General features: G+C 38.9%; 1 protein-coding gene across 1 annotated transcript in view; it reads right to left on the reverse strand.

Moving 5' to 3' along the window:
* The window catches only part of SV2C (synaptic vesicle glycoprotein 2C), a 257,009-nt gene that overhangs the window by 202,992 nt on the left and 41,975 nt on the right, over positions 1-12,042 (reverse strand). The window contains exon 2 of the mRNA XM_006167780.3: positions 3,574-4,252. Within this exon, the coding sequence (XP_006167842.1) occupies positions 3,574-4,153 (580 nt within the window). The 5' untranslated portion in view covers positions 4,154-4,252. The remainder of the gene's footprint in view (positions 1-3,573; positions 4,253-12,042) is intronic.

Below are 12,042 nucleotides of genomic sequence, written 5' to 3' on the forward strand. Positions count from 1 at the left end.
ATTAAGATCACTAGCATCATCTCCCTAAATGATCTAGCTCCCAAATTTCTTGGCACTGAAGCCCAAATGGGAAGTAGCAACATTGGAAATTCTTTGATCATCTCAAAGGATTTCAGAATGGGAATGTCAAAAACTACCCCTTTCAGCTTTCTTCCTCCTGCTAAAGCTTTGATCCTGCATTACCTAATTTGAGAAATTGTTTTTCTGTAATTAAACAGCCCCCTCATCCCCCTCCTAAACTACCCAATGTACTCGCTTAGTTAATTACTGACTCTACCTGTAGAACACTCTCAAATCTATTCTTTCTCTCCACTGCTTTAGTAAGGGTCTTTCTCCTTGTATGATCCCTGAAGTCTCTTAGTTTATACTTCCCTTATTGGCTACTGATAATTGTTTCCTTAACCTCATAATCTGCAGACATTTGTGATTTCTCCATATTAGATTATAACACCCTAGGAGAGAGAAGCTTCTTTCAATCTCTCTCTCTTTTTCCCCTATTATCCTGTAGTAATACTGTACTTGCACACAACAAGGGCTTAATAAATAGACTTTGGTAATAAAGAATGGATTATCTTAAACTGCACTTATTCCCCCAAAGAACTGTTCTACTAGATAATTAAATATTTACTCTAACTTCTTCCAGTCCAATTAACAGTGTTTGTGTGTGTGTGTGTGTGTGTGTACACAGTATGCCTTTAGGTACTTTTAAGTCAATCTTCTAGAAAACACAAAGAGAGGATCAATCTCAAACAATTAAAACATGAATCGAGTAATATTTTTGTTCCTGGTCTTCCTTGAGGAAGATAACACAATGCTTAGTAGCAAATGAGAACTTATTTTGCAAATCTATATCCCCAAAATGCCACCAAACATGGGTCATGCATCTTTCCTGGATTTTGATCCCACTGCTAAGCCTTAGTGTGGTAATTATATTACAAAGCTATTATTCGATGAAATGAAAATGACAAAACAATTTAAATGCTTGTCTAAAAGATTCCGTTAGAATGCAATTATGAGCCAAATTACAATGGAAAATAATTGAAATGCAAGTCTGGAAGGCACAGTTAGGAAACCATCAAAATGCTTCTGTTGGGGCCGGCAAGTGGCGTGGTGGTTAAGGCGCTGGACACTCCCACATAGCCAATCATGGTTCAAGTCCTGGACCTGGTGGCTTGCTTTCTCACTTCCTCTCTCTCTCTGCTTCTCTCTGGTCAAAGTAAATAAATGAATGAATAAATAAAATTAAATAAATAATTAAAAAAAAAAAGAAAAGAAAATTGCTTCTGTTGGGCACTCACAACATTGAGTGAAACTATACACCTGGGGACACAGTCTTGATTCACTAACATGGGCAACATTTACAGACAGATAAAAATATCTCTGCTCTGATTGTTCTGCAGCCTTATCTACATTTCTGAATGCCACCTGGGGTGTGTAACATCATCAGGGGTTCTGGGTGGGGAGGACAGCCTGATAAGAGACCCAGAGGTAATACTGTGCTTCCATTCAACACCAAGAAGATAAAGGCACAGGACAAACTTGGCTTACCTTTCTCTGTAATGTTTCTAATATAAAAGCGAGGATTATAACATGAAAGATTGTTATTCTAAATTTAAGCCAGTGGTTATTAAATATTTGTATGGATGTATTCCTGAGGCTCTGTCTTCTTAAAATATCCTTCTATGTTCCTTTAGTAAAACCTTGATAAATATTTTGATGCCCAGGCTGACAGTGGGTTTAATCACTCACCAAAAGGAAAACAAAACAAAACAAAAACAGTGCTAGATACAAAACAGATCTGCCGGAATGATCAATTTGATGAATGGCTAAGGTCTCTACTCTAAAGTGTGGTGATATCTGCATTTTGATGGTTGAACACACAAACGAGTCTATCAGTAAAATATGTCCCCACTTCTCACCTGTTTGCCTTACACAGTCTGTTTTTGTGGATCCATTTCTTTCAGTTAAGCATAAAGATTAAAAAAATAAATAAATAAAATAAACTTATGAGGAGTGGCTCCAGTAAGTTTTAGGAAGGAACAAATGCCAAAGGAATAAAAGATGTAAATCCTTTTCTCATTCATGGTTATCTCATGTGTTGTCATAGAGCAAGTTAGGAAATGGAATTTAATTTTAATCACACAGCATTTCTCAGCATCAGTGATTATAATGTTACTTGATAGAGTCACTAGGTTTTCATAAAAAGAATTAAATGCTTTTGTTTTCCAAGCTTTAATTTCAAGGAGCCCCTTGAAAATATAGAAAGTATTTTTTGCTTTCTTTTGCAGACTCTAAAACACAAAAAAGATTTAATGTGCATATAAACATGTCCTCTGAGGAGGATTTACAAAAGGAGTTAGAGAATCCTTCTGGCTGAATGAAGCAAGTGTTTGAAGCGGACTCCTAAACTGCCAGGAACGTTACACTGAGGGCATGTTTCTCAGGCTTCTTCATTTCCTCTGCACCAAGTCAGTGAGTGTTAACTAAGGCTGTGTAAGAATATAAATCTCAAGTGCATGGTAACTTTAAAACAAAAATCAAATCTGCTGCCTAAATATTTTATAGAGAGGTCATATTTTTAAAACATATAAACATTAGTGTAATTTGAAATATATTTAAAATCATTTGAGAGAGTAAAGATTTTGTCATGTAGGCAGAAGGTACAAATCTTGAAAAAGATTTGTAAAAATCACCCACAGGAGACCAGCAGTTGGCATAATGGCTATGTCACTGGACTCCCATGTAGTTGACTGCAGTTCAAATCCTGGACCTGGTGGCTTAAACTCATGCCAGGCACTTGTGTGTGTGTGCCCAAGATCCCGAGAGAAGAATGGAGGAGAAGAGATTGTGGTGTGGCCATCCCCCACGGGGGGTGATTTCTAGTTTTCTGTCTCTCTGTCTCTCTCTGTCTTTCTGGTGAGCGCACACGCCCTATAGCAAAAAAAACTCTCCCCAAAAAAGAAAAAAAAAAGTCATCTAGAGAAAAACTCTGTGAATAAGGCTAATTGAAAAAAGCAAAGATACATATAAATTATAGGGAAAAATAAACATTAGCAGAGTCCTAAGAATATTTAAACTACAGTATCATACATAAAATTTGAAATTCCATTTGTCAACATTTTATAGAATTAGCCTCTGTATTAGAAAGGTGTCAAACAAGTTTAATAGAATAGTATGATTAAATTCTAAGGTCATATCTTTGGAAGTTAGTAAAAGAGAAACTAGTGCAGCTATTATAATAGTATAAGTCAAAATATATTGCTCTCACTTACTTGAAATGCATAAAAATAAATTGAAATGTATAAAAAGTAATTACCACAAGTGATAATGAAAATACATAAATGTTTACTCCAGAAGCTTTTTTTTTTACTTTCTTTTGCAGACTCTAAAACACAATATCATTGTATACTTACCTTGATTCTTCTATATGTTTAAAATTTTTCATAATGAAAAATTCAGCTGGAGAAAGAAAGTACCATGCTCTAAGTGAAAGGTATTTACTCTCTATGCCAATAACTGTGCTCAGCAAATAAAGCAGTTTCAGAACTTGCCTCACTGACCCAACACACTCACCTAGCCATCCAGATCCTGAATTTGGTATGCACAAGTCTGTCTCGGCACTGGGTAACACGAAGCCAACGACAAACACCTCCACACCATCTGCCATAAGGGCCATGCCCAGGACAAAGAAAAGGGCCCACTGGAAACGACCATGACCACACTCTTGGATTATCAGCTCATACTGCTGGGCCAGCTCCTCCTCATCAGCTCTCCTCTCTGACTCCAACTCCCGTCGGTCCTTGAACTCGTCACCCTTGGGTTGCCCCACTGATACTATGCTGTCTTTTCCTTGGTTCATACTGGGGATGCCCTGATACTCCCCTTCATAGATTTCATCGTCTTCATCATGACCCTCGGTGGCCTCACTCGAGCCTTCATCATCATTGGCCTCCCCATTGTAGGTTTCTCCTGGTGGGTAGTAGTCGTCATCATCGTCCTCGTCTTGGAACCGACTGTAGGACCTCTGAGTGTACTCATCCTGTGCCCGGTCCACTGCCTGATTTACCTTCTTGACTGTTTGTTTCTTCACCTCTCTGGCAATGTCTTTGGCACCTTTCACCAGTGAAGTCCTGTCTTTATAAGAGTCTTCCATCTTGTCTCAAGTGAGGACCAAAGGGAAGATGGAGATTTTTCACACTCTGTTCAGTGGTTCAGCCCTGACAGTATCATCCACATTGGGTTGAAAACGGAACTGCAAAAGAAGAGCCAGAGGAGAGAGTCGTTATTCCTCTCTGCATCTTTGTCTCTGTCTGTTTCATAGTGTCTTTTTACAAAGACACAGAATTAGCTTTTCTTTTTTTGATCTTTACTGTACACATGTACACTCTATGCTGGTTCTCTGCTTAAGTGTAATCTGCACGGGGAGTGTTTAGGGTTTTTACTTTTATTATTATTGTTTTGTTTTAAGGAATTCTGTCTCCAGGGCAACATTATACAGGCATTTGCTTGACAATAAAGCAGCATCTTGTACTTTTAAAAAGTACACCAAATTGCTGGGCCGTACCCTAGTGGTTAAGGGAGTAAGATCCCATATGGCTGACCACAGTTTGAGTCCTGGCCCTAATGGTTTAAGAAACACGTTGGGAATGTGTGTGTACATACCTCAAATCCCAAAAGGATGGAGATATAGAGGAGAAGGGATTGCAGCATGATCACACCCCATTGGGAGGTGGCAATTAATTTCTAAAAGCAATAAATAAGTAAAAGTGTACACAACACATCTCCAAAGTGCTATAAGGATATTCCCTGATTGATAATAATAGTATTGCTCACAGACACACAGATACACACACTGCAAAGGAGAAACCCAGAGTATTAGAAAAACCCTGCCAGATGCTATTTCCTCACATTAGGGGGGAACAAAAACCTTCCCGCAAGCAGGACTATTGTTGCTGGCTAAAATCCATCAGCTGTTTCTGTGAATAACTGAGAGGCAAAACAAAGAGGGATGAACGGAGTTCACTTAGCTGCTAGAGCACAGGGGTGACCACGAGCCAACAGCCAACTCCTAGAACAGAAATTTCCAGGAGGTTATATGCCATTATACTTCTTGTTAGACCGTTGTTGTCTATAACAAATCTAGCTAATTCAATATTACTCCTACAATCATTTTCCCAAAATTGTTCTGTACACCTTTTCCTTCTACATGTCATTTACGACCCTGTTTTTGATCTTTTTTTTTAAAAAAAGAGCTATTTTTAAAAATTTAACTTTATTTATTTAGTTAATTAGTTATTTTAATTTGACCAGAGAGATCAGTAGGGAGAGAAAAAGAGAGAGAAGGAAAAAGCAGGTCACCAGGTCTGGGACTCAAACTATGGTCAGTCATGTGGGAGTTCAGCGTTCTTAACCACCATGCCACTTGCTGACCCCCCTGTTTTTGTTCTTATGGAGACATTACATTTATTAACTTAGACTTGTGACATACATTGATAGATTAAGGGAAGACACAACACATTTTCTTTAAGCTACTCTGTTTAACAAAATCTAAACATCTGTGAGTACTTATTATGTTAACAATAACATTATTACAATTTTCCCAATTTAGCCTGCTACATTGAAGGCAAACATTCCCATCTCTTGAGATTTCATACCCTAGTTGCATTCTTGTGACCACTGTCCAAAGCAAGGGGTTTAAGTTTCCTCTTCTAAGTAAACAAGTATATTTATGGCTTTATTTGTTACAACAGTTACAGATCACATTCCTTACAGTAACTACAAGCCTCAGTTAACCTTTGAAGTACAAGAAAGAGAAACGGGAGGTAAAGCCAAAAAAAGGGGCAGGGGGTAAAAATTGTTTTTCCCCCATTACACTATGATCAAACAAATTTTGTCAAAATTACATTTTCTTGCTACTTTCATTGTGTTTCCTTTCAACAAACAAGAGAGATTCACATGGCACCCAAAACTAACAACGAGTAATTCCTCCTAGTATAGAGATTGTACCTGCAGGAAACTGGCAAGAGTTCAGCAAATAATGTCATAGATGCACTTGACATTCACTGAGTTAGAACGTATGGCTTGTTAAGTGGGGTTTGCCCTTTGAGGAACTATCCCCAGGCCAGCAGGACAGGTAAGCACATGTGATGTACCTTCACAACCCCACCCTGGAAGTACTCCAGGCTTTTTATCTCTATTTTCTTTATCTCTGGACCCTCCACACACATATTCTCCCTTCTAGCTTGTCCTACTACTACTCCAGGTAGCTGTTCTTGGCACCAGTCTGTAACCTTCCATGACCTGTCATTTGCTTTCATTGCTCACTGACAGCCCCTTTTGCTTGGCCTGTTAAATTCTGGATGACCTTGGGCTGGCAGGGGGCATGGTGGTTAAGGGTGCTGGACTCCCACATGGCTGAGCGCAATTTGAGTCTAAGACCTGGTGGCTTGCTTTCTCACTTTCCCTCTCACTCTCTTTCTCTCTCTCACTCTGTCCCTCTCTGGTCAAAATAAGAAAGAAAGAAAGAAAAAGAGAGAGAGAGAGAGAGAGAGAGAGAGAGAGAGAAAGAGAGAAAGAGAAATGTTTTGGCTGACCTCACAATTACATAGAGAGCTCCCAACTTGGCATCCTTCAACTTCAGAAATTTTGACTTTATGATGGTGCAAAAGCGACACGGTCAGTAGAAAACCATGCTTCAAGTTCATATGCAACCCCTGTGTATTTAACTTTCAAAACAGTATTCAATAAACTACATGAGATATTCACTATTGCTTTATAAAATAGCCTTTGGGTTACATGATTTTGCTCAACTATAAGCTAGTGTAAGTGTTCTGAACACGTTTAAAACAAGCTAGACTAAGTTATGATGTTCAGTAGGTTGGGGATATTAATGTAGCTTTTTTTTTTTTTGGACAGGATTTTGTTATAGGGCACTCACCAGAAAGACAGAGAGACAGAGAGACAGAAGGCAAGAAATCATCCCCCAGGGAGGATGGCCATGCTGCAATTCCTTCTCTTCCATTCTCCTCTCAAGATCTTGGGCATGCATGCACATGCTCCTGGCATGAGTTTAAGCCACCGGAACCAAGACTCGAACCGCGGTCAACTACATGACAGTCCAGCGACATAGCCATTATGCCAACTGCTGGTCCCTACATGTAGCATTTTTGACTTATGGTATTTTCAATTTACAGCAGGCTTACTGAGATGCAATACCATTATTAAGTTGAGGAGCTTCTGTACTTCCCTTGTCCACTAAGCTGTCTCTTTTGGTGGCTCAAGTAGGCCAATGTCAGGCCCATTCTTGTGATATTAAGGTGAAAGTCTTCCTACTCCATTATTAATTCACCAAGTCCTAGACTGTGGCAACATTCCAAATACTGATTTACATAATGGTTCTTTTTCTTTCTTTCTTTCTTTTGGTACCTAGTGCAGAATCCTTGGTAAGTGCCTATTATAAACATACATTTAACTGCTCATCCAAATATCACGAACCCTGCAACAAAGACAAAGAAAATTGTTTATAAAGAGACTACTTCATTCCCACCAAATATCTATAATGTTCAGAGAGCAAAACAGAAACACGGCTCTGCAAAGGCCTGTGTTCTGGAAGATGGTAAAGTGAGATGAAAGGAAGCATATGATTACAAGACTTTTCACCGAATATTCGAATACAGATTTTTCTGCTTGTTCTCCGTTTTCTTTCTGGAGAACTGAAGAGAAGGTAGAGGAAGGTAAGGAGAGATGGAAGAATCAGTGAGGACAGTAAGCAAAGATGGGAAGGTGATGAGAAGAGCAGCAGAGACTGGGAGCTCCAAAACTTACGAATGCCGGGGAAAGTGAAGAAGGGGGAAGAGAGAACGACGATAAGCAATGTTGGGGATGGAGGGACATTTCCTACTTTAAATTAGCAGCAAGAAGAATAAAGAAAGACAGCTGCTATCCTAGCCACAGAATGGATGATATCTCAGACACTGCCCATCAGCAGCTTCCAGCACACAACCAGCACCAGGACACCGTTAAGGGAGCATCAAAGACTGGTGAGCTGAAAATAGAGCCTGAACCAGGGCAGCGCACTATCTCAGGGCCTTTTCACAATGGAAAGTGTCTACAACAGCTCTTTCTCCTTTCTTTCTTTGCTTTGTGTTTGTGTGTGTGTGTGTGTGTGTGCGCGCGCGCGTGTGTGTGCGTGTGTGTTTGCCATAGGGCTTGTGTGCTTGCCAGAGAGAGAGAAAGAGAGAGAATGAGAAGGAAAGTGAGAAATCACCACTGGGAGAATGGCCATGTCATAGTACCTTCTCCTCCATTCTCTTCCTGGGATTCTGGGCATGCACGCACATGTGGCTGGCATGATTTTCAAGCTACCAGGTCTGGGACTTGAACCATCTTTGGTCATGTGGGAGTGTAGTGCCTTAACCACCATGCCACCTGCTGGCTCCTGTGGTATCTTTTTCTAAGAAACTGTAAGTAAATTGACTGAATTTGACTTTTATGCTTTTGTCTTCACATATATTCTTACTTCATGCTTTAAAGGATTTTCATCTTAAAAATATGTTATGTAGGAGCCACCTGCGTAAGAGGCAAAAGATATGGTGTTTTGAATGTCATAGTTGGACTAGAAGAGTAGAAAAACAATTTTACGCTAGAGAACATATGCTAGGCATGCACACAAGAGAGAGAGAGAGAGAGAGAGAGAGGACTCTTGATAGGGCTTGGGTCTTCTGTGAACCCTTTCCCCAGCCTCCGGCTCCTCAGGAAGTTTGGTGCTTTGTCCATCAAGCATGTCTTCACCTCACACTAAACTTTATTAACATGAGCCAATGAGAAGTCCTCACTATACACTAAGGAAATATCATTTTAAGATAAATGCTAAAATCTTTCAAAATTCTAATGTATCTACTATAAAATACTACAAAACTCATTAATTAAAATTAATTAAGGGAGCGGGATGAAAGGCAGAAATCTACATTAAAATAATATTTCTAAAATGAAACAGTATTTCTCTCACATCTATCTAAAACTGAAACTATGTTTTTAAGATGGAATCACTTAGGATTTTTAAACAGAGACTTGCTAAAAAAATATGAGTACTGAGCATATCTGCATATTTTAAGCAATAAGTCATTCACAGAGCCTGGAAATGTTGACTTTTAGTATATTTATGTTCCTTTTTATGCAATCTTGACACAATTAATTTGCTTTATGAAAAATGTATCTATGCCAGGGTAAACTTGACTAAAGCAGTTGTATAAATCTTCACAAAGGCCTTACCCAAACAACAAATCAATTTCCTCATATGTGGAAAAAAGTTCATATGCTCTTTTCTAATGGTCCTAGACCTACAGATAGAAAAAAATATTCCCAAGTAATTCAAAGTGGGTGGTATTCTCCTTCGGATAAATATCTGATTCAATTTAGTGAAGTGGTTTTCTTGCTGATTAGAAAACTAAAATGTGCTTATTAAGAAATGTGAATGCCAGCAGGGGGAGTAGTGGTTAAAGCACTGGACTCTCACATGCTCAACCGTGGTTCAAGTCCTGGACATGGTGGATTGAAGTTCATGCTGGATACATGCCTGTGCATACCCAAAATCCCAAGAAGAGAATGGAGGAGAAGGGATTGTGTCATGGCCATCCCCCTGGGGGGATAATTTCTCACTTTCTCTCTTTCTGTCTCTGTCTCTTCTGGCAAATCCATGCATCTTATAGCAAAATAGCTCTAAAACAAAAAAGAAATAATTGGATCACCTCACACCAATTCAGATGGTTACTAGCAAAAAAAATCAAAAACAGAAAATAAATTATGGCAAGGATGTACAGAAATTAGAACCTATTGTATAGGGTTGGTGGGAAAATAAAATGGTACAGTTGCCATGGAAAACATTATGACAGTTTCTTAAAAAAATAAAATTAAAATAGAATTACTATATGATCCAACAATTCCACTTCTGGGTGCATACACAAAAGAATTAAAAACAAAGTCTCAAAGAGATTATACACCAATATTTGTAGCTTAAAAAAAGTTTATTCCATGAGCCAGAGATATAATTATTAATTTCATGAGTGAGAGAGACAGAAAGAAAGACCCCTGTTAGGAGCCCTGACACCATGATACACCCCAGCCTTCAGCCAGCTCCAGATCATGGGCAAGAATATGCCTGGTATACTTAAGGAGTTCTCCAACTTGAACTGAGAACCTTATGTGGTATAACCTCACAGAGCATTGCATTTGACTGCTGAGACAGCCTCTGACCTCATCGTAGAATTATTCACAGTAGCTAAAATGTGAAAGCAACCCAAATGTTCATTGACTAATGAATAATAAAATGTGGTATATACATGCAATGGAATATTACTCAGCCCTAAAAAGGAATGAAAATTGACACATGCTGCAACATGGAAGAACTTAGAGGGCATTACACTAAGTGAAATAAATCAATCACAAAAAGGCAAACACCATACAATTTCATTTACATGAGATCCTTAGAACAGTGAAAAACATAGAAACAGAAAGTAGAATGGTAGTTTCTAGTAGCTTACAGAAAGAGAAAAAAGGTAGTGAGAAGACACTTTATGGCTCCTGAGAAGTAGTGATTTCAGGGAATAAAGAAATGAAGATTTTCTACTGCTAATTCAGCCTCCAGCCCACAAACTCCTGTGGTAGGAGCTAACTCAAGCCTTCTCTTGGCCTCTGCCTCTGCCTCTGCCTCTGTCTCTGTCTCTGCCTCTCTCTTCCTCCCTATTCCACCTTATTGTTTGTTTTTATTTCATGTCCAACAGAAGGGGACATGGATATTTTGTATGGTCTGTTATGTAGACGTCCTTGAGAATGGTGGCAAGGCGCTGTGGGACCAGCCTGACAAGACGACAAGCTGGGGGAGATAGCCACCAGGTTAGCCCCATCCCACGCAGCTTAGCGCTGGAAGAACAGGCTGAGCTACTATTTCCTGGTCATCCCTCTCCAGACTCAGTAATTAGACTAGGTATTTGAGGAGGAGCTTATAATTGTTTTCTCTGTCTTGTTTGTTTTTGTTGCTGTTGTTTCTCTATGTTTCCTTTTCCACATGCTCTTGGACACTCAGATTGAACTTCAAGTTTAGAAAGAAACACACTTTCCACCAGATGACTAGAAATCACCGCAGGACCACAAGAAATATGGGAAAGCAAGAAAGTACCTCTCCTCCAAGGGAAAATAATAACTCCTCTTCATCCACTGAAAGTTCAATGAAAATCATGGAAATGTGTGATAAAGAATTTAGAATATTCATAATGGCAAAGCTAACAGAGATGGAAGACAAGAGAGACCATGAACTGCAGAAGAGAAAGGAGAAAGGAGCTGATGAGTTCTGGGAGGTGAGGAAATTCTTGCAAGATCTAAAAGAGGAATTACACACTTCACAAAAGAATCAAATGGAATGGTTAGAGATGAAGACTATAATACAGGAAGTCAAAATCTCTCTTGCAAGTATTAAAAGCAGACTAGATCTTACAAAAAATAGAATCTCAGACATAGAAGAGAAATTGATGGCCTAGAAAAATCCACCACGAAGACTGAGAAAATTGCCCCAAACTTTGAGAATAACATATGAGAAATACTAGATACCATAAAACATCCAAACATCCAGATAATTGGCATCCCAGAAGGTGAAGAGACTCATAAGGGCATTGATAATCTATTCCATGAAATCCTGCAAGAAAACTTTCCAAACCTAGAGAGGCACTCAAAGATCCAGACCCAAGAAGTACAAAGGACCACAAATAGAATCAACCCAAGAAGATCTTCTCCAAGACACATTATAACTAGGTTGACCAAAATTATAGTCAAAGACAAGATACTAAGATTGGCAAGAAAGAAATAGCAAGTTACCTACAAAGGATATACCATCAGACTAACAGCAGACCTCTCATCAAAAACAATGTGAGCAAGGAAAGAATGGGAAAATATATTAAAAGTGTTAAGGGAAAAGCAATTTCAACCGAGAATACTGTACCCAGCAAGATTATCCTTCATATGGGAAGAAAAGACAAGAATATTCTTAGATAA

The sequence above is a fragment of the Tupaia chinensis genome, unplaced genomic scaffold (assembly GCF_000334495.1).
Source record: "Tupaia chinensis unplaced genomic scaffold, TupChi_1.0 Scaffold145093_1, whole genome shotgun sequence".
Lineage (NCBI taxonomy): Eukaryota > Metazoa > Chordata > Mammalia > Scandentia > Tupaiidae > Tupaia > Tupaia belangeri.